Source organism: Lemur catta, chromosome 19 (assembly GCF_020740605.2).
Source record: "Lemur catta isolate mLemCat1 chromosome 19, mLemCat1.pri, whole genome shotgun sequence".
NCBI classification, from domain to species: Eukaryota; Metazoa; Chordata; class Mammalia; order Primates; family Lemuridae; genus Lemur; species Lemur catta.
In genome coordinates, this window is record NC_059146.1 from 2,338,503 (window position 1) to 2,363,001 (window position 24,499).

Sequence of the window (24,499 nt, forward strand, 5' to 3'; positions counted from 1 at the left end):
AAACTATATTTAAATCACAACAAAAAAGCCCTAAATATTCCAAAAGCAGAAATATAACCATGCCAGAGTCTCACTCAGGTATTCGCTAACCATGTGGGATAATTATCCCATTAAAACTAGAATATCAAATGCACAGCTGAGAGCTTCCTTCTCAAACCTCAAGATAGGCCTTGATCATAAAATTCTTCATCATGATAATTGCTCTTGGCAATGGAAATCATTTTGAAAGATTATCGTCAAGCCGATCTTGGTGATTCTCCAAAAATTAGGTCGTGAATATGGAGTTGCTATAAACAATTGATATGTCAGACTACTTACAGGATTATAATGACCGAAGGCTACATTTAACTTTCTGCTTAACAAAAAAGACATATTAAAAACTATTAACTGATAGGTTTTATCTACAGTGAGACTTTATTTGGACTTTATCTACTCCTGTCTCTAAGAATTTAGAGAGCTCCCATGCTCATGTTCATTAAAGATGCCTCTAAAAACTCCACCGTTAACATACTTTTTGAGGCTTCTCCCATTTTCTAGAGAAAAAGAATATTCTAAGGATTTATAGTGTAGTTGTTAAACTGACTGGGCACAGTGGCTCCTGCCTGTAGTCTCAGCTACTCAGGCGGCTGAAGCGGGAGGATTGATTGAGGCCAGGAGTTCAAGGTCACACGTGAGTTGTGATCACGCCTGAGCAGCAGAGACTCTCTCTTAAAAAAAAAAAGAAGAAGAAAAATGAAAATTGCCCAGACTTGCTGGCACGCACTGATGGTCCCAGCTACCCGGGAGACCAAGGATGGTGGATCACTTATGCCCAGGAGTTTGAGGCTGTAGCGAGCTACGGTCACGCCACTGAAATCCAACCTGGGTGACAGAGAAAGACCTCATCTCTAAAGAAATGAATAAATAAAAAAAAATTTACAAATAAAAACTGACTAGGTTTAGAACTTTGAAGCTGGAAGAGGCAATATGTGATACAGGCCTAAAACCGTTTCCCAAATATGACTGGCCTAAAATATATTAATAGTACATATTTAAGAACGTATTCTCAATATGACCTGCCACTCAGTTTGGTAGTTAATAATTCTTTCACTGCGTGAGTAAATACAACACTGTTCCTGCGTGTTTTGTTAATTTAAGAACGGTAACAATCTTGTAGAACATAAAGAAAAAAATTACTATCTCTGCATTTAATTTGTGTTCATAAATTTTAACATTTCAGTGTTAACCTCTTCATATTTTATAAATGCTGTGGGCAGAGAATAAAATGGTTAAATGTAACATTTTTCCTGATTTTATTCAACCAGCTTTTTTTTAAAAAAAAAAAAAATGACTTTGGTGTTTTCCATCAAGTTTGCAAATCACCAAAGTAAACGTAACTAGAGTTCTAGTTAATATAATAGTCAGAAAATGGACTGATTAAAAGACAGGTCAAATTGGCCTTTTCATAAGTCTTCTATAATTCATAATTTAAAAATAAATCAATTTCTTCTTGGGAGTAAAACATCTTGGAAATACAACCAAGAAAATCATGATGTTACATTTTTAACTAACTGCATTTCAAATGGGGCATACAAATAAAAAGCAAGAAAAAAAATCAATCTTTTCTAGGTAAATTACTACATAAATATTGAACATTATTTTCACATTATAAATAATGATTAAATATATGTTAAAATTATCCCATCTTTAAAATATGAATCATAGAAATTACAAAACCAAAATTATAATAGGATGTAAGTAAATTAAAGAAAATTAAAGTAAAAATATATAATCATTTTTTATTCACTGGATTTTGTACCTAATCAGTTTCATGTAGATTAATCTAAAAGCTGCTAATTTATTTACCTATGAAGGACTTAAAATAACTGCAATTCTATTCACATTTTAACCATTGGTTTCTCTGCATTTTAAATTTAAACTTCATCTTACTGAAGTACAAAAGATAATACTGGATTTAGTCAGACTTAAGATTTTTGCCTATGAAGTGGAAATTATAAGTAAAGATAGCCAACCCAATAAACCAGATTGAACAGGGCAAAAGCTGTTGGAAAAAATATTCTCGAATAAGAGTCAATTTTGGCAATGCGGATGTGTATCCTTCCTTCCCGCCAAGATCCTGTTCTGCAGTCTTCAAAGCAGCAGAAGAAGCTGGCACAATCTTTGCCCTCCAGACACTGGTACCCATAATCATCTTCGCCTTGCGGCACAGAAATGCTATTCATTGGAATCAGAGTGGATCCAGGGTGGAGACCAGAGGATGTCTGAATAGAATAATAAGTGAGTTTTTGAGACAAAAAGTAGCATAAAGAAAGATCAGTTTGCCCCTCAAGACAAACTCTAGAACACTCGTATGCAATAAAAATAATTTCAGTTTCCGAAACTCAAGTATTTATAACTCTAACGTGATTATAGATTATAATTTGTAACATAACACTTTTTACATTCCAAAAATTATACAAAAAATAAATTCCTCTGAAAAATAAAATATATTTTATACCTTTAGAAAGTGCACCCACCAAAATATCATCAATCAGTAATCTAATTCTAAAGTGAGAATGAACAGCATATTTCTACAGTATTTTACACTAAAACATTTACAATGCTATAAATACATTTGTTTGCTGTTATGTTATTTATTTTAGTAAAAGTCAGAATAAACAGCAAACAAGACATTTTGATAATGTAAAAGGTTTGAGAAGCTATGAATAGAGAAAAAGTATATAGGGTTTGTAATAGTGGATAAGTGCAAGGCATCCTATTTGGGAGAGAGGACATGCAGGACTTAAAAACTCAGGTTTGGGAACAATTAATGTTCAATTTTCCACTCATTTTGCCCATGCTGCTATCTTTGGAGCTGCAATTATATTAGCACTTAATTTTGTGACAGCTGTGAAGAGTATATGCCATAGCTTACGTAAAATGATCAGTGTACCATTTTGCCCAATAACAATAGCTACTATAATTATCAGGATTATTTGGAACACATGTCAAATTAACATTTTTGACACTAGGTTCTGAATAGTACTTAAGTAATAAGAACGATTTTTGAAGTAAATCAGGCAGAGGCAGAATACCATGGAACACTGAGGCAAGCACAGTGGAGTCGGACAATCTAGGGCTGAATTTCTAGCTCTGCCTGACAGACGAGAGTAAGAATAGGTTGAACAGGAAATATGACTGCTCTTTTGCCTCTGTCTTCTGCTGTACAAAATCACAATAACAGCACTGTAGCTCTTTCTGAAGATTAAATTAGATGATCCACATGAAGCGCTAAGCAAAATATTTGAAATACAGCACATACTGAGCTGCCAAAAGGTAATATTTATTGTCATTGGTGCAACTGTTACTGCTGATGGCTGATCAGGACCTATCCCAACTGATTATAAAATACATGCTAAAATAAACACACACACAATAATTATAGCAACAAGAATGAAAACCTGCAAATTATCAAACATGTTACTCAAAAATCGATGAATACTTGAATAAAATGGCAAGTAAAATAGGAAGGAAGATTACAGTGTTTGTAATTCTTGAGCCTTCAAGGTTATCTTAAGATGTGAATTTTACGACTTGTTATAATCAGTGGTTTCATTGTCTAAATACTAAATACAATGCTGAGTTTATAAAAAATTATTTTAACCTGATCTTAAATTCTTTCTAACATAAATGTTCATGAAATGTTTTCATCTAAAAGTTTGAAATCTCAAAACCATGAAAATTAAATATTTTATGGAAAATGCTTTAAAAATTGGACATAAATAAGAATTTCTTAAAATTCAAACCTATATTCAAACTCATTTTATTTCTAAAAAGAAACATAGAATCTAAGTCACTAAATATTAAAAATTTAATAGATACAGAAAGAAGCAAATAATCATACTTAGTGATGAATTTGAAAAAAGATAAAAGCATCATGCAGGTCACAGTATTTATATTAGAGACAAAATGTGCAGCTTGAAGATAAGGAGCAATGCCCTAAACACAAATAAATTCACGACTACACTTGCTTAGCTATATCCTAAAAAGCAGCAGCAGTATATTATTAAATGTTAATGACAGTTCTTTTGAGGTTGACACTTGGGGATAGTTGACCAGACTCCTAAATTTTAATAGAGCACTAAAATGTCATTAAAAAATAAGACAAATTGGCATTCATTTCCTTGTCACTTCATACTTAAATAGCATATGTTCTTATGCTAAACAGAATGAGAAATGATTAAGATAAAAGTTTGTTAGTTGGCAATTTTGAGATTATCTTTTAGAAAACACATTCCGTATGTCACTCAGCATTGCCACAAATAGAAATATCGTGTGTTTGTCAGAGGATATCAATTGTGCATGAGAGGGATGATTAAATGTTAAAGTGCACAAAATGGTGAAAAACTGCAAGTGGTTCATTTTAAACAGGACTAATCTCTAGTGATGAATACCATGGAGAGCTTCTACTGCAATGACACTTTTAAATTGACAGTTTTCCAGTTTCTTGCTTCTCCCACCCCCTCACCCCAAAAAACAAATTCTTAAGTTGAAAGAAACTATACTTCAACAAATGATGAAAGTAAACGGAAATGGACTTCATACATCTGAGAAAAATGGCCCAAAATTTGACACATATCAATGAAATAAAATGTTGTTGACACATGGATTTCTGACCTGGAAACCATTGAAAGATTAATCAGAAAAACATACATCCCAAACGTTATTTATCTAAAGCTCAACTACACTCCCCATCTGATAATTTCTCAAGTGTAGACTTTGTGGTTCCTGCCCCCAAAGGCAAACATGGAAAAAATAAAAATAAATCAGTTAAAGCGATATAAAAAGAAGAAACACAGGACAGTCAGAATAGGACAGTCTTCTACCCTAAATTAAATCGTTTTGAGAATATACCTTTTTTATCATTTCTAAAATCACTAAGAATGTAGCTGAACTTTAATTGTGAAAAATCCATCCCATTCTCACTATTAAAGATACATCCTTGTCTAGTTCTATATTAAATACAATATTATATATTAGTAATATAGTTAAATATATAAAATACATTTTAAGCACCAAGATATACTAATGTCACATAAATATTAAGTGGTAAGTCATCATTTATATATAAATTATATTTATACAGGGATGTACTTATCTAATTACTATTTATACATATGATATCATTAAAGTTATTAAATATTAGTAATATGAATAGCAAATACTAGGTGATTTTATTATTATTACAAAATACAGACTAATATCACTAATTTCCCATTTAAAATGCTGCACCTAAGAATGCCAATCTAAGCACTGTTTTTTTTCCACCCCTTCTTTAAAAAATCCTGTTTAAGTATCAGTTGGGATGGCCAAAAATCATAAATTCGAAATTAGTGTTAAAAACAGAAAGGAGGTGGATCTTGGTGATGGGAAATTATCTATCTGCATGTTAGAATTTGTGATAAATTTCTGGAGTACAAAGAGCAGATGGAGATAGGTTAATGGATAAAATAGACCAAAGGAAAGACACACCGAAAGGCTCAGGAAATAAAAACACGGGTGTGGAAGCTGCTCTTCTCATCAAAGCTCCAGAGAGATACTCGCTCTAAGGTAGGAAGAATGGGAATGAAACATAAGATGGAAAACATGGTTTTAGTTAAACAGTGTTTTAGATAAACCCTCTCCAGATCAGCTTCACTTCTATAAACTACAGCTCATGTGCAGTGAAAAAAAGATGCTGACAGGTTGATGTTTGCTTATAAGTAGAACTCTGTAACTTCTGAAAAAAAATAGTAATAACCTTCCCCCACCCCAGAGAAGATTAGGGCAATCGGATGTTGGTATTAGAATGTCCTAGTACTGCATCATTATCACTGTATAGTTTATCATTTACGATGTACGTCATGCCAGATGCCATGCCTCCCAGGCACACAGGTGACAGTGAAATCTGATAGTTGCAAACTGGATAGTTATATGCTAAGCTTGCAGGACCTGTTGGAGAGTAATCATCAAGAACTTTTGAGGTAAGTCAACAATACAAGAGAAAAAAGTGAAGATGAACAGCTTTAATAATTCAGGAAGCATAAGAGAACATTAAACCTTCTAATGAGTCCACTCAGAAATGCTTGTAAATTAGACCTAAATTGAAAACAGTTAGAAAAGAAGACTTATCGGAAATTCAAAAGGTTATTGTAAATGTTGAAGAAGCAAAAAGTTTTAAAATAAAATCTTCAGGAAATTTCTCAGGAAAAATGCTTTGATGGAAAATACCACAAAAAGAAAATCTGGAATATATGGTTAACTTAGGAAGTCTGAAATCCAACTAGCAATAGTTTTAGAGAAGAAAATAAAACTCAATTGGAACAAAGAACCAAGAACACTCTCAGAAATAAAAGATAGGAATATTAAGTAATGAGGACATGAATGAAGTTGAAAAACAGAAAATGTGCTGATCCTCAAGAAATTTTTTGCACCATGAGAAACATGATAAAATATTTCACGTAGAAAAAAGCTTATTTGCAAAAAATGATACTTATATTAGCATTAGAGTTAATTACAATAATGAATTCAGAAGTAGAGATTTAAGTGCATTATTTAAAGTTTTAAAATTATCCAATATAATATTAATAGTAAGATAAAATATTGAGGGAGACAAATAGGAAGGAAACAATAGGAGAGCTATTTTTTCTATCTCTTATAGCAAAGACTTATAGATACCTTGAAATTTGGTACTCTAAGAATTAGAAGTACAATGAAAAGAATCATTATAGGAAAGTAAAAACAGAAATGGTTAAAATGTGGTTCATCTTGAGATTTCAGACTAATGGTGCTAGGCAGAGAATTCTTCATTTACACAATTATGGATTTTTCTATTTGCTCATCTGTTTTAACCATACACCCATATTACTATTAAAATTAGGTTTTTTTAAAAATGAATTTTACTCCATGATTACTTTCGTCCTTTTCAGCTGCCAGTGTCAGAACTGGTATTAAATGGTTTATCTGTTGAAAACATCCCCCTATCCACTGACTTTACAATTATTTAAGTAAACTTCTTGCTGTATTTCTAATCCTACCAACGTCATATAATCCCTTCTGGGAGCTTTGCCAAATATCATTACAAAAAAGAATCTTTATAATTTGTGAAACTGTGGATTGATACAGCTTTTCATTATTTTAGTACTCTGCAAGGTAGACAACTGTTTATTCAATAGATAGGCACTGACTGAAAGATCTTTTCTTTGCAGAGAAGGGATTGTGGGTGGGAGCTGGGGACAAGAAAACCTCCTACACATTCTCTTCATCTAATACCTTGGTTCCAGCCTCCGCAATGTATTACTTTTTGAAATACTTCAATAGTTTCTGAAATTTTCTCTGCCTTTTTTGCCACTCAAGTATATACTCTATGCTGCTTATAATTATCTTTCAAAAACATAGATAAAACTGGATGTACTATTCTGCTTAAAAACGTGCATGACTTGCTGGTCCTAATAAGACAACATCTGAATTCTTAGCATGGCACTAGAGACTTCGCACATCCTGATCATAAACCACTTTTTTTTTTATCCTCAGCATGGGTTATTTTCTTCCCTAATGTTCCTATTTCCTAGACCAACACTGTGGAACAGAATTCTGTGATGACAGAAATGTTCCATATCTGTGCTCCCAATATGTGCTCTGTGCTCCCAAATAAAAGTAGACTGGTATACGCCCCAAGCTGTGTTGTCCAATATAGCAGCCACTAGCCACATATGACCAGGTTGGATTAAAATTAAACAAAATGTAAAATTCTGTATTTTAGTAGCACTAGTCACATTTCGAGTGCTCCCAATATGGTAGCCATTAGTCACATGGCTCTATTGGGCACTCGAAATGTGACTAGTGCTACTAAAATACAGAATTTTACATTTTGTTTAATTTTAATCCAACCTGGTCATATGTGGCTAGTGGCTGCTATATTGGACAACACAGCTTGGGGCGTATACCAGTCTACTTTTATTTTCATATATAAACTTCATCTCAGCTGACATGATTTCATCTGTCTTAAATGTTCTTCCTAATTTGTTGTCTTAAAAACTGCAACTTATTCTTCAAAGAATTACTGTAGTGATGCCATACGTTCTCTGAAATCTTCTCTGCCAAACTTCCTTTGGAAGAATCAGTTTATATGTTTCATGAATGAATTATTTACACTTGAAATGAAAGGAAGTGTCCCCCCTCCACTGTGACCCATACTGACATAGCTGCTTTTCAAGACCAGGTGCCTGTTAAATCAACGTTTCCCAGACCATGTTACCTCGTGTCTCAAGAATGACTCAGATGCCAGGTATAGGCCACAAAGACCTGGCTTAGTTGTACCTATTTCAACAAGAACAGATCCATCAAAAATACAGTTTATGTTTTCATAAAATATGACATATCTTATTCCCAGTTGTTGTAAAACATTTCTGCTTCTGAGAAAGTATGAGAAATCAGTCACCTAATTGTTAATTCCTTCACAGACTTTGTTTACTTTTGATTTTTATAGTGGACAGTTATTTATATTGTGCTTCATTATTTATGTGTTTGCATTTGTTACATATTTTTTCACAACTAGATTTAAAGATTCCTGCAAGAAGAGAACACATTCCACCTCTTTTTATCTCCAAAGTGCCTTATATATAGTTGGTGAAATAAATTTCTATCCTTTAACGTTTTAACTAAATCAAAATCCTAAAAATAAGTAAGTTCTATACTTGAATGGCTATACTAGGTCCCTGATGGAAGCATAATGTAGTTTTCTAAGATTTTTTGATAGCGTATAGGATAAATATTCAAGTTTCATCATGAACTACTCTTTAGTTAGCAGTGCTGGTTTACTATTGTTGCCTTTCTGTGACCTTTACATGTTCTATGAAGGGTCTTGATTGCGTTGTTCAACATAGTAAGGCTAACTTAGGTTTTCTTGAAAATGAATGTTGGCACAAATACACATGCATCATATATTTATGAGTGGTAATTAAAAAAAACATAGATAGGAATATGGACCAAGACCAAAAGCCATTGACCTGTACAATAAAAAAGAAAGAGGAAAAATATAGAAATAAAAGACGGGGGAAAGACAGAAGAAAGGATGGTAAGGAGGGAGGAAGGGAAAGAATGATACACAAAAGACATACTGAAAAAAAGATTAAAAAAAGAAAGCCCAGTATTTTATGTGCAAAGTATGAGTAGAAATCATCTTTATTAATTTGTTTTCATAAAAGGTTAATTGAAGCTAGAAACCTATGTTGTTTAGCTCTTCCTAAAACAAATAAATCAAGGTAATTCTGAGAGTCTCAGGTAAGCAGTCAAAGAGATGTCAAGAAAGGGACTTTAGTTTTGCTTAATAACAGACATGTTGACCTTTCAGTGATGCTAGCCAAGGTCTTTGGTCCTGGCCTGGCCATTGCCATAAATAATTTAGAAGAAAAAAAAAATAAAAATGATAAATCTCAAAGTACTCAGATTTTTGAGCCTGTTAAAGAAAATGGGGAGATGGAAGAAATGAGAAAGAGAAAGGGGGGGGAGTGACAAAATCACGAACAATGAAAACAGGTATAATGGGAAAATGCTACAAGATCTCTAGGTCTAGGCTGTACATTGCACTGTGCTGGTTTAGAACAGAAGAAAAATGTGAATTCCACAAAATCCTTAAGCAGAAGATTTAGCCAGCAAAGCTGTCTATTCCTCATAAAAGTACATTCTGATTTACCTGATTAGCAAGACCATACGGCTGAACACTGAACCATGCAGGGAGTCAGATTTGATTACTGATCCTGGTTTTTCACTCAAAATGTCATTTAATACTGAAAGAGCTCATAGAGCACAGCAAAAAGACTGTGGAACTTTAGTTTGGATAGCTGTATAGAAAATATTTGGGGCACCCACATAGTCAATTGCAATATGTCAATTTAACTGTGGCTATTTGTCATTTAGTGCTGCAAAGCTATCCTTTAATTTTTATTCCTTATTTTTCCATCATTAGCATTTAGTATCTTGGACTTGATGCTAAATTTTAAAGACTTAACATAGATTTTTTAAATAACTATTCTGCAACAGTGCCTAGAATATGGAAGTTCCCAATAAATGTTCGATGAATAAATAATTGGAATGATAGCATAATTTTAAAGTTTTCACTCTGACAACACAGCTCTCCTGAGTAAGTGTGCTCTCCAAACCTGTGTTTGAGTGCGCGTGATCTTAGTCAAACTGATTAACTACAGTCCTACAATCGCCACCTTTCGGCTGTGTGTCCTTCAGATAATCCACGTGAGGTTGAACATTGCCTGGCTTTTATGTTAGTTATTTTTATCCTAAACATTTCCAACCAAAACTTCTAGAAGTAAAAATTTCAAAGTAGTAATTCAACATAGCTATCTATGATGAGTAAATGATGAAATGGAAAATCCAGAGAGGATGCTTGTCTTCGATTATAGGAAAATAGTAGAAACCCTTCGTCTCTCTTTCTCTAAAATTTTAGCAATGGTTATTAAAGTTGACACCATTGCCCTCTGTCCATTCCGGGACCATAGTATATCCTTTGGAGAAGCTTAAATTATTTCAAGTTCAAAGAGTCACAGCCTAGTTCTACAAGGCAAGTCCTCAACTTTGTACTGCCAGCAATGTGCTCTGCTTTCTTGGATATGGTGGAAATCTAAAAGCAAAATATGTCAGAGTTCGACTCTTGGAATATATCACGAAAAGTAAAATAACATTTCAGAGTATAGCAAAGTTTTATAAATTAATGAATGAAAAAATGGGAAGAGGAAAAATTAAATCATCAAATCCTAGAACTTCCAAAGTTAGTTAACATGGAAAACTCCATGCCTCATTTTGTGTGTGTGTGTGTGTGTGTGTGTGTGTGTGTATACATATACATGTATACATACATACACAATAGTAGGCTTGCAAGCTTCCTATCCATGCAGAGCTGTTTAATGTGGTTGTCATTTATTTGGTCATTTAGAAACAAATATTCTTTGAAAACATTTACTGAAATCAGTGATGAAGTGTCCTTTTGTTAATTTTAGAAAAAGAAATGTCTACTTTCCTTTCATTTTATTTATGCATGCAGTATAAAGGAAGAGTTACAAGCTTGAGCTCTTGGATTAAAAAAAAAAAGACCCAGGTCTGAGTCTTGGATTCTTCACTTACTAAGGCTGTCCTTGTGCAAATCACTGAACTTGTACTCACAGGGTTGCTCTGAGTATAAAGCAAATCATGCATATAACACACTGAGTGCCTGGAACCCTCAATACGTACTAGATATTACTTTCAGATTGCCATAATTCCTATTATAAAAAATCATTTTCAATCATCCCATACTTAAGTATATTAAAATCAGTAGAATCAATTTTAATATGTAAACTTGATGTGATATAAGTTAAGGTAGACATATGGTTGAGAAAGGAGAGAATAAAAGATTATAAATACACAGAAACCAAAATAACTTTATATCTGTGACTTTCAAACACAGCTGAATACCAACATTAAAGAGAGATGTTTATCACTAAAAATAAGTGAATTTTTCTGGCCACTCATTAGAAATCCAAATGCCAACACAAAAATAGAATTAAGGAGAAATCTTAATGTTTTTGGTAGAAAGAATGACCCCTTGCGGAAGAATTCAGAGCATAACAAACCACTCTACACAGGCTATGCGATAGGGCAGTGGTCCTCAACCTTATTAGCACCAGGGACAGGTTTCATGGAAGACAGTTCTTCCACGGATGGGGGAGGGGGGCGGGAGGGGGCGTGAGCAGTAGGCGGAGCTCAGGTGGTGACACGCCCAGTTCCTCACAGGCCACAGAGGGTTGGGGACTGCAGCAATGGGGGATATTAGGGAATATAAATACACTTTTCTTGGTGGGCAATGTTAGGTACTCCAGCTTCTTTAATTTTGTTTATCTTTTGTGGTGGTGCCTAAAACATCCTTATTTCTCTTAAAAAAAAAAACATAAATATTCAAAACAGTATCTCTTAATTGAGGTTTATGAAATAAAGATTTTTTTTTTTCAACGTACCGAGGCCTTGCTTTTTAGCTTTCTGTCTCTAGTAGTCTTTCCTTTTTGGTTGCTGGTAAAATAGTGCAGGGTTCCATACTCCATCAAGGCTGCAAAAACAAAAATGAAACAAACAGAGACAAAGAGATCCATCGCAGTCACGTAGGAAACCTTCGGCAAGGACTTCCTGGCAATTGTACTCAGGGTTGTCATCGTCAGAACTGTAGTGATACCTGTGCAGAGAGGGAAAAAATGGGAGATGAAAAATAACAGACCACTTTTATTCTTCCATCTGATTTGGCGATATTGTGTGTGGAAATAAACAAAGCAAACAAAAGGACATGATTACTAGTGATTCCCAGAATTACTAGTAACCATAGCTACATTACATCCAATGTGCTCTTTGTGTCTGTGAATTTTAATCATTTAAATTACTGTGGGCTGCAAACTGACCCATCTTTCCCTTCCTCCACTGCAATAGAATGTTCAGTTTTTAGGTGGTATGTGGCTGCCCAGAAGAACAACTTTGTCATCTTCTCTGTAGCTGTGCGTGGCCACAGGTTAAAGTCTAGCCACGGGGAGCTAAGTCAAGAATGTCCGAAAGATGGCATTAAAGAGATGGCGTTAGAGACCCTTTCCACCTCCTCACTGCTTCCTGCTGGAATACAATGGCCAGAGCACCAGCCACCTTCCCGGATCATTAGATGGTCTTGGGAATTAAATCAGCCACAACGCAGCGGAAAGCTAGGAGGAGCCTGACTCCCTCTTACTGAATGTGTGTCATAGCACCTTGAAACACCTAGCCCTGGACTTTCACATGAGAAACATATTTCTGTATTTCATGGAAGCACCAGTGATTGGAGGTTTCCTACCATACATACACTGTTAAAATTAATCAAAACTAATTCAGCATTTCCTTACATATTGACTTGAATTAAACCTATTTTTAATCTCAACATTTAAGTAAAGAATACAGACATATCAAGGAAATCTGTAACAGCACAGAATAAATCCTTTTATTTTTAAGAATTCAGCATATAAAACTGAAATGTCCCCCAGCGCCCTATACCTGTGTGTGTATCTTTGAGGATGTTTATCTCTTTTTATTCATTGGCCTTCTCGTGTTTCTCAACACTCCTCATCTTAGGGCCCCTAACTCAAACATGCACATGCGGCATCTCTTCTTACGTAAATGGCCACAGTTCTCATTCTTTACCCTACCAAATATGACCCCAATAGTGGGATTGTTTACTTTCTTAAAAGTACTAAGTATAATGCTAAACGCTTCTTCACTTGGCCAATATTTATAGAGTAGCAAGATCTGTGATGGAAAAATCATTAGGAAGGGGTTGTAGCAAGTCTCTTTGGTATGATGCAGGCAATAACTACTTCTTTCCCCCTTGATTTCATTGAGATTTGCCCTAACAATTTCTCTGACATGCTCATCTTTTACTTCATTTTCATCATCTCTTAGGACTGAAAAAAAAAATCAAAGATGACACAAATCTGACAGATTTGGAATCATGGGGGCAAATTTAAGTTCCATCTCTGACTCTTCAATCTATTAACTCTGTGTTCTTAAGGAACTTAAGATCTCTGTGCCTCTCATCTAAAAAAACGGGCACAGTAATATCTTGTTTGGTACTTAAAATAAATGTATACAAAAGATACTTCGTTTACTTACTTGTTCTTAAAGTGAATACTTAGGTTACTGACTTCAAGTTTTCTTCCTCTCTTATATTAGTATTTTAAAGCTATAATTTCCTTTCTAAGCAGTGCTTTAGCTGCATCCACAAATATTTATATTTTAAGTTCTTATTAAAATTCAGTTTGAAATAGTTTCTAATTTCCCTTTGATTCTGATCTTACCCAAGAGTTATCTAAAAGACCATTTTTTAAAGATTTCCAAATATGTGAGGACATTATTATATTAATTTTATTAGCTTTTAATTTATTTCCATTTTGGCCAAAAAAAATACTCTGATAAAAATTTTAGTCTTTTGAATTTTATTCATATCTTGGTTAAGGCTCCATATGCACTTGAAAATATCGTGTCTTATGAAGTGAGGTATAGTGTTCTATAAATATCAATCAGGTCAAGTAGTTGATAATTTCATTCAGATTCTCTACATCTTAATTGATTTTTTCGTATAGCTTAATGAATGAGAAGGGAGTGTTTAAATTATGTCTCCAATTATGCTTGCAGATTTGCCTATTTCTCCTATTACTTCTGACAGTTTTTACTTCAATTATTTTGAAATCAAAACTATATTTAAAAGTCTTTGTATATGGTAAGGGCTAAGTAATTTCAATGAATGTAAGTCTCCCCTTTCCCTCGACTTCCATATTTTTTCTTTGAAGGGGAGAAATCATTAAATCACAATGTTCTCATAGTCAGACGAGGTACATTTCCAAAGCTATTCATGGCTTCCACAATTATGTCCCATCCTTACTTAAAAAATTTCTAAAGCCAAGATGTGGTTTGATTTTATTATCAATGATTGCATTAATTTACTTTATTAAATATTATTACTTTCTTTTATAAGGTAAGGAAAACTATAGCAGAACTTAGCTTTCAGACCTTTACTTCTTCAGTACAGTAATTATGATCATCATGATTAGCTTGAGAAGAACATAATGGATTTTCTATTAAAATATCTGAGTCCATGAGAATAAGAAAACAGTTGGTATATATTGCTATTTGCTCCATGGCTTCCCCTGCTCAAGATTCTACAATAGTCTCCCATCAGATCTGAAATAAAATCCAAAATCCTTAAAATGACCCACCAAGACTTGCATCATCCATCTGCTGGCCACCTCTCCGATCGCATCTGTGACTGTTCAGTCAGCTCCAACCACAGTTGTCCTCTCTGTGAACCTCCAGCACGACATGGCGGGAGGATCCCACTTGAAAACCTTGTGGCTCTCCCTGCCAGGACTACCTTCCTGCCAAATATCCATCAGACCCTCTCCACACTTCATTAGATCACTGTTCAAATGCCACCTCCCCGGAGATCAATCTCAACTTCGTAAGCTTGCTATATAAAATAGCAAAGAGCATAGCACCCACTTCCCCTGTCAGTCTCTAAACGTTGATTTTTGCTTTTTTATCATGGCCTTTATCACTGACTAAAATATCATTGCATGCTTTTTATATTTGTACATTACCTGCTTTTCTCAGTAAAATGTAAACACCATGAACATAAACATTTTATAACTTTTATTCACTGTTAATACTGCAGCACCAAGAACACTGCTCATTCCATAGAAAGTATTTGATAAATGTTAATTACAGTGTTGAATTAATGAGCTCAGGAATTGTCCTTCAATGAGGTATGAGTATTGGTATGTACCTATGTATGTATACACCTAATAAATCTTAATTCTCCAACTTCACAGGGCCCACAATAATAAAAGATATTTTTCAAGTTAGATCTATGTGTAATTACCTTTACAATTGATATGCTAATACTGAAAAAACATGAATTCATGCAAAAACACAATTTCACAATTGGCTTTTCTCTTTCATGACACTCTAGCGTATAACTTTATACAAACCCAGTGGTATAAATAATCTGTTCAAATTCTTTTTAGGAAAAATATGGGAATAAAGACAAAAATACAATGTTTAAGTCCTACTCATAGTAGCATAGCAATAATTTCAAATCATTTATACACCTTGGAACATAAAATAATTTGAAATAATTAAAGGAAACAGAATTCAGGCACGAGTGGATTTTGCCCACTGGTTCTGTCAACACCTCTGTTTAGCCTCCCAGTGGAACTGCATTTCCAAGTGTAGAACTAGGTGCTTCAAGCCTTGTCATTGCCAATTTTCTGTGATCTGCATTTTACTATATTTATTAAATGGAATTATTTACCAGCTATCATAGAAACTCCATGGAACCTCTTGATGGTTAAACATAGAAATGACTTCAACTTTCTTTGTTTTTTTTAAGACATAATTTATCAGCAGTGCAAGTCATGTCTTTACACTGATTTGGGGAATGAATTGATTGATTAACAAGAATTGTGCATCAGCATATGAATGCAGTTTATCATTTTCTTTTAAACACATGTAGAGCAATTAGACTCTTATTTTCTTAAGTGATTCTTTATTGTACTAGATTGATACAGGAAGAAAGCAAAAGTTTATTTTATCAAGTATGAATTACGGATTACCCTATTAATCAATGTTATTATATAGGCAACTCTCAAACATTCACAGAATAATTACGCATTTTATACATTACAGAAGCCAGGGAGCTTCTTGTTTCTTTTAGCTACTTACCCTTTGCACCAGTTGACTGTTCATTGGCAACATTAAAAAGGCAGGGTATTTCAAATCCACCCAAACATGCATCAGCAAATAAATGCTAGTTATTAGGGATTCAGATAAAACATAAAATAAAATCTTGATGGAAAGTGATTGACAATATTGGCCAAAATAAGATTTAGGTACTCTGAATGATTTTCATGTATTAATTCTTATTGTGTAACCACGCTTCCCTTGACCTCCATTAGCAGGAAAAATAAGTAATTTTCTGAAATTTCAAGTCCATCACAATCCTATTTCCTATGTGTTCTTCATATATTCCTTTCAACATGGTATTGCACTAGAGTTTCTATCAAATTTTTGTCTGACTGTAATCTAGAGTAATATATATTTGAATATATAACTATATACTTTTATCATATAAAAATGTTTTTGTTACATAAAAATTTTTTTCTTTTTTTTTCATTTCAGCTTATTATGGGGGTACAAAAGTTTAGGTTATGTATATTGCCCCCCCCCCCGAGTCAGAGCTTCCAAGTGTGTCCATTCCCCAGGCAGTACATAAAAATGTTTTTAAAAATCCTATGATACTATAACATAATACTATATGTCCTACCCAGTGATGTTCTTGCAGGTACTGCATCTTTATTGATCCAAAAAGACACCCAAGAAAGCACAACCGTCAGAATGCAAGGAATGTAGGTCTGAATAGTGAAATATCCCATACGTCTGCTCAGGTCAAAAAAAATTGTCATGATAACATAATCCCCTGGAAGAAAAAAAATATCTTTTATTTTGGCTCTAAAATATATAAAAGTATAGATTCTAATCCATATATTTTAATGCGAATGTCATTTAGTACTGCTAGTATCACTCACTGATTTGAGTTTTCTCCTTACCAGAGATCGTGTGAGAGATTTCAGTTGAGTTCCGTAACCCTACAAATGCAAACTGATACAACCTCCAGTATTTTGGATCAGCCACTTCTACAGAGGGCTTTTTCCACTTATACTCAATTTCATTTTTAGGATATCCATCTAGAGAAAAAATTAAAATAAAAAATACATAGAACAGCAGTATTTAAATCTGTTACTGTTGTAATATCAACATCTAAAGACAAACTCTTGAAACTTCTTCCTCCTTTTTTATTATAAGATATGCTGAGTATAGAAAATACTTCATAAAATATATGTATAGTTTGGATGATAATAATAACATACTGATCAAATAATAATAACCCATGTAATCCTCTAAAATCAAGAAATAGAACCTTGCTAGCTTTCATGTGTTTACCTAACATAATATTCCCCCTGACATCTACAGGTTAGGCTCTCCTGATTTCTGTGATAATTCTTCCCTTGTTTTTTAATCATAGATTTTTTTATATTAATCTCTGAAAAATACAGCTTAGCTTGAGTTCTTCTTGAATTATATTTGGCTGTTGCCATACTTAATGCATTATTTTACATATTTAATATCATATTGTGATAGTCATCAATGTTGTATGTAGCTAAATTGTTGCATTGTAAAAATGTCCCCAAAATTTACCTATGTTACTGTTGCAGACACTTGTAATGTTTCCTGTTGGCTATTTACTTAGGTTGCTTCTAGGAACACTATTAGTGTTGCCTTCCAAAGCATATATATGCAAATGCTTCTCTAGGATGTATACATAGGTGTGGGATGGCCAGGTCATGGGTTACATATGATTTCAACTTCATGAGATATTGCCAGTCTTTTTCCCATGGAGAGTTTACTGACATGTTCTCTCACCAGCCAGAGCATGAAAGCTCACATGAATCCATATTCTGATTAACCTGGATATATGGGCACTCTTCTTCATTTTTACTGGTCCATGGAGTATATTTTATTTCACATGCTCATGGTTACTAACAAAACCTAGTATTTTTAAAATAAGTTTACTAGATTCTTGAGCTTCTTTTTTAGGGAATTGCTTGTTCATTTGGCCATTATTTGGACTTTCTCTTCTTTTTTTTGGGGGGGGGGAGGGGGGATGAATTCTTCCTATATTCTGGACAATAGTCCTTTGCTATTTATGTGGAAAATGTTTTCGTCTGTTCTATGGTGTCTAGAATGGAGGTGTGTTCTTTCAAAAAGAATCTTTTTGTTTCTGCCTTATATCAGGGAAGTCCCAGAGGGATTTTGGACCAACTGAGGGAAGGAAATGTGGGCTATGAATCTATTTGAGGGTGGACTTGTGATCCTCTTTAGGAACAGTTATTTCACCCTGGAATGCTGATTTCAGAGGCAGCTTTTTTTTTTTTCCCCAACCCTTAGTGTCTGTGTGTGTGTGTGTGTGTGTGTGTGTGTGTGTGTGTGTATAAGGGGCACATCTTCATGTGCCCCTGACAGTCCAGCCCTTTGTGTACCAGATGTATGTAGATACTATGTTCTATTAGATTTCCATCCCACAGGGCTGCCAAAACCAGAGCTCAAAGTTACCATGTTTTGCCAATGTTCTCAGGTCACAATTGGTTGCAAACCTACATTTCTGGTTCCAACTTTTCACTTGGATTTTGCTTGCTGAAAATTTCTTCCTACTTGTGATCACCCACATGTTTTTGAGAAGATTTTAATAATTTAAAATTTTAAGTGTTTGAACAGAAAGGTTGGTCTACCATATTAAAGATACAGAATCCATTAATCAATGTAGTAGATACCATGCATCTGCAGGCATATTGTGTCCTAGTCGGAACCTGAGATGGAGACATATGACTCTTCCTTTCATTTGAACACTTAGAGGCAAACATGAAATAAAATTAATATTACTATAGAAATATTATGGTTTCCTTGGAAAAAATAGTAGGTTTTATATTCAAATTATTTAGTTCTAACCACTTCTTTGTGTCTTGTTATTTTTTCAATTAAAATAAACTTATTTCTACATTGGCTTTTCTGACTCATAAAAGTCTTCTCAAAAATTTGCTATTTATACAGTAAATACTCTTAACCCAGCCAATTTCAAACATATTTTAAAATCCAGTGTGATAAAGTTATAGCTTGCTTCCAGGAAGATGAATTTTAATTTGAATCAACTTTTTATTCATGGATGTGTAAAAACATTTGAATATACACCTATCTTCAGTATTCCTTTGTTTAATCAAAAATAAGAAAAGGGCATTGGAATAAAACTAAAAGTTGTAAATAATGATTTAATAAAATATATACATCCAATACACATTGTCATTTTTTAGTTTAAAAGCAAGAAACAAATATGGTACTTGTGATTATTTTATCTAAGGGAGTTTAATATAACCCACAACTCTGAAAATTACATTTTGTCTCTTTTTATTTTATATTTTTCCATAAACAGAGTCTGAGGCTAAAATTCTATAACATTCTCAAATATTTTTTCTCACTTACAGCTTGAAAATTCCAATGGACAGGAATGTTCATCCATAGGAAAGTTATGAAGCTGAAGGTAACATTCTGCATTAATTGTCAATCTATTTAGATGGAAAAATAAGTATTAAATAGACATAATTTTAAGCATTTAAAATTTCTTGACTAATTATGAGACATGATCTTGGCTTACAATAGAGAACCGTGGTTATTAGAATATTATAATAATTCTAAATTCCCAAAGTATTAAATGGTAATATTATTACATTCATAAATGAGTATGAAAACCCTAACATTTTTCCTCTCCAGCAAACTAAGTCTGCTCTGTATATAATTCAATGTGACCCCTGCATTTACCTTTAAAAATTTGTACTTGAGTATCTCAACAAATACATACATGCACACAAAAATGCACACAATGCACCAGAATAACAGACTACACATGGTTAAATTTGCTGGCTTTTTTCTTTTAATCTATTACAAATGTCTTTCCATTAAGGATAATTCTTAATAAGCAGATATGTTCAAGGCAATAAATTTAAATAAACTTGAACCTTATACATCAACCCTCATTTAATCCTCTCTTAGGGATGTTTTACCACACCATTAAAAGTCGGGGCATTATAATTTTACAGCAAAATGGGCTCCCAGAGAAAATCGCAGTCTGTCATTTGCAGCATAGGTTAAGAAAACGTAATGTTCATGCCATAACCACTTCTGCTTCAAAGGAGGAAAAGCAAAGAGTTTTTCTTCTTTGCTTTTAGTTCTTTTCACATCATAATAACGCTAGAACATAAAAAAGTATTGTCAAAATATTTCCCAATTTTAGATTTCAGCACATGAAAGGAGCTCCACATTTCTTACCTTGTAACTTTGAAAAAGGAAAATTTAGGAGCAGATCAAATGTTAGTATGGGAAATAAATTAGAGCAACTACAAATTTTCAAAACAACCTTACCTCAGGGTGTACAGAACTCGTCCATCATTCCAAATGCGAAGTAGACGATTAGGAGTTGTTATCCAGTGAGCATCAGATTTTCTTGAGTTTCTGAAGAAAGTGTCAGGAATCCAAATTTTTCCGACCATATTGCTGTTAAGCATAAGCACTTTCATGGTACTATTGAATTTTAAACGACTGTCAAACCAGGTTTGGGCAAAAATAATGTCTATTGTGTATTCCTAAAAGATAAGAAGAATGATGACATATTGGTAGAGCCATTATTTGAGATGTTTTGCTCAGAAGTTTGAATCTTTATATTATAAAACTCTTGGAAGTAAATAGCATTTAAACTCAGTCTTTTTGGAGAAAAAATTATGACATCATCTTAACCTTTCTTTTTAATTGTTTACATGAGTCATGTAAAATGAAATATAAGATTTCCAGTAATTATTGATGCCCAGCGTGGCTTTATTCATGTTAAATATTTTTTTGGAAATTTTATTCAAGATTTTGTGATATGCAAGATACAGCCATTAAATATAAATGCTAAGTATCATAATATTAACAATTATGTTAATTTTAGTGATATTTACCTGGTGCTTAAGTCACAAAGAATCATAAATAAGTACAAAATCAAGATACAAATAACCACCAAATTATTGAAAAGCCCTTACATTGTCCATTGTCTGAAAAGTAATTTTAATATTTCGATCCATGGTTTTTGAGCAATCACAAACCAACTTATTAAGTAATTATTTATTAAGTAATTGAACACCATGCTAAGAGTTTTGCATGCTTTGTGTCACTAAATCCTTACTACAACCCTGTGAAATATGTACTATTATAATAATTAATCTTAAACAACATTTATTAAGAGAAGGGGAAAATAATTCTCCCCACGTCACAGAGCTAATAAGCAGCTGAAATGGAAACTGAGCCACTATACACTAAATTCCAAGTCCACATCCATAACAAATGCATAGAATTGCGGTCACAGTGAAGTGTTGATGGGTTCCAAGGTTGGAGCAAAGTCTGTCCATAATGGCAAGTAACAGTAAATAAGAAATTGTATGACTATGATAAAAACTATTAGGAGTAGGTAACGAGGTACTATCTACCTTTGCATCCTGACAAAATTTTCTGCCATATTGTAAATATTAAAATTTATTTAATAATATTAATGAACACAAATGCAGCAATAATCAATGCTATGCAGGAAACAAAGTGAAAAGGGGTCTGTGTGTGTGTGTGTGTGTGTGTATAACTTTGATTTTCAAGAGGATGTAAAGTAATTTGAAAAATATGAGGTATTATATGAGCTGCTTGCAGCAGGAGAGATTGGTTGCTAGCTCTTGAGATGTGATATTAGCAATTGGCCAATTTACCTGAAGTGAAATACTTAGCATAAGAAGTAAATGTATTATTGGGAGTTTGACTAATGAATGAAAAATTGAAAACAGATGCCAGGGAGATCAATAAGTAAACAGAATAGGAGTCAACTTAATAGGGAAGTTGTATCAAATCCTAGTTTCCACACAGACTATTCATAATTATAGTTTGCTTAACTGGAATATAGAGATAAATTAAGTGGGAAACCTCATTTTATCTATGTAAGATGAAGATGTTGCAATTTTCTAAAAGCACATACCTATTAATTATTATTTAAAATCCAAGAAGGGCTCAGATATTATGCAATTGAGTATAAAAAATGTATGTTTATAAAGGCATTTTACATATATATATATAAATAGGTGTGATTTCTCCATGTAATGATGTAATGTGTGATCTTCAATAGTATGTTCATAAATTTAGCATCTGTTGTTTCTCAGTCATTGTTTTGCATAGATCTGAAGACATGAGATCCTTGTGTACAAAAATACTTGGCTTGTGACCCCCTCTTTACGTAGTCTGGATTGCTGTGCTAGAATAACTTAGAGAGACAATTAAAATTTTGTTTTTTTGCAACTATGAACTGGCACAGAGTCAAACTGTGCTGTGGAATACAGGCTGAACGTACTTTTGCAATTATATAAGCCTTATAAATTCCATAGCCACAACCTTGGTGATACACTATTTGTAGCTCAAGCTGAGTCATAACACAAAACACATCCTATAATACTTAATGAAGCATATTTATGCTGTAGATGTTTAATTATGTTATAGAGTAGTATTAATGGAATAGTACATATATATGGGCATGCATTCAGGGGGGCCGATGGATTCTTATAGACAATATTACTGGGGTACCTCTTCCTTGAACCTTGCAGAAAATTAGTGGACAGTTTCACTGAAGTTATCTTTAATTCTGGGCTCTTGTTTCTCAGGCCGTTGTGTGTGTGTGTATACATATATATATATATATATATATATATATATTTTGGAATCAATTATGATTTATCCAAGCAGCTTCTTTACCTGACACAAATGATTAACCATTAAGAGTCTAACAGTGTAATTTATGCTAATGACATGGTTTCTGATTTTAATAACATGCAAATAGACAAAAGGCTCATACTCATTCTATGGTAGACACTGGAAAAAGTATTTAGCCAGAATTGTGTTATACTTTTGCATGGAATCGAACAGCAGAAACTGCTTAAGATACCAGCCGGGATTATGCCTTGGCGAATATCCAATGGTGGTTGAGAGAGGGAATCTCACACTGCTTGCTAGGTACACTTAGCTGCAGTATTTGTAGGTAACAGGGCATTAAAGGTGGCACTTGAGAACTAATTTGTCTCGGGATGGAATTTCACAAGCAGCAGGAAAGCCTGCTCAACAGTTGGCAGGATCTTATTTAAAATACCTGATTCTAAAATTGCTAATCGCTGTTGGGAGGGTTATGATTTCCAAGGGGTCAAATTTTCCTAAGCAGATAATCTTGGGGTAATGTGAAAAGTTTTCTACTCACAATTGTTTTCTCAATCTAAGATCAAGAAGAGAAAGATTATGAGGCATATGTCTTGATAGTCCGTCCTACCAAACCCTTTGTAGAGCTTAATATTCTCAAGCCCTTTGAAACTGCTAATTCTTAGTAAATGCCTCACTGAGATAAGAAAGTCATTAAAGTCTGTGCCATTTTATGTGTAATCAAAAAATCCAATTTAGTTTATATATTTGGATCAGTGTAATTTCCAGAAAATGGTCAAACTATGTTCTTGTACTTCATGTCCCTATTTGCAGCTCATAATTATCTGCATAATAAATAAGCAAAGAAAACAGGAAATGGAACTTCCATTCACTCAGAACGATACAATAGCTTCTAGAATAAACGTTATGAGATAAAGAACACTGCATTTAACATTTGTGATCCAATGTGGTTTATGAAATTTACCGTATCTTCTTGCAAGTTAGCTGAAAAATCAGCATTGATAAATAAATGTAACGAAGTGAGTCATTCTGATTTCTAACTTAATCAAATCAGATTATAACTGATGAAAGCGTGTAGTGCGGTTTTATCACTATATTGTCAACTTTGCAACTGTGTAGTGCATCTCACATTTTAAAGTACTAGTTAATTCCATAGTACCATGTTTCTAGCAATGGGAAAAACTTCACACAAAATTCAAGACCTGCCTGAGCAATTAGGTTAGGTGGATAATTTCATGATGAAATATGGTTGATTTTGATCTGCCCTTCCCACCTTGGCATTGAACTCTCCCCAAACTGTCTAATCACGTGGCCAACATAGAATGGTGGACCTAATCATTATTAGCAATAAATCACATACTAGAGCTATAGACATACAGAGAAAAAATCTAAGTGTAACTAATCCACAGCACAAATAGCTTTAGTGGTAAACGTTCATAGGTATTTGTTCTACTTTTCTTAATTATTGTAAAAGCATCAACTTATTGATGCTATCACTGTGTAGGGTAAGTAAAAACTTGGTGTTATTCTATTTTGCAAATGAAAAAAG

General features: G+C 33.5%; 1 protein-coding gene across 1 annotated transcript in view; it reads right to left on the reverse strand.

Moving 5' to 3' along the window:
* Positions 1 to 1,242: 1,242 nt before the first annotated feature.
* Positions 1,243 to 24,499, reverse strand: part of GABRG1 (gamma-aminobutyric acid type A receptor subunit gamma1) — a 65,061-nt gene continuing 41,804 nt past the window's right edge. The window contains exons 4-9 of the mRNA XM_045531645.1: positions 20,599 to 20,819; positions 19,663 to 19,745; positions 17,178 to 17,315; positions 16,895 to 17,047; positions 12,024 to 12,235; positions 1,243 to 2,261 (exon numbers count right to left, since the gene is read on the reverse strand). Of these exons, the coding sequence (XP_045387601.1) occupies positions 1,992 to 2,261; positions 12,024 to 12,235; positions 16,895 to 17,047; positions 17,178 to 17,315; positions 19,663 to 19,745; positions 20,599 to 20,819 (1,077 nt within the window). The 3' untranslated portion in view covers positions 1,243 to 1,991. The remainder of the gene's footprint in view (positions 2,262 to 12,023; positions 12,236 to 16,894; positions 17,048 to 17,177; positions 17,316 to 19,662; positions 19,746 to 20,598; positions 20,820 to 24,499) is intronic.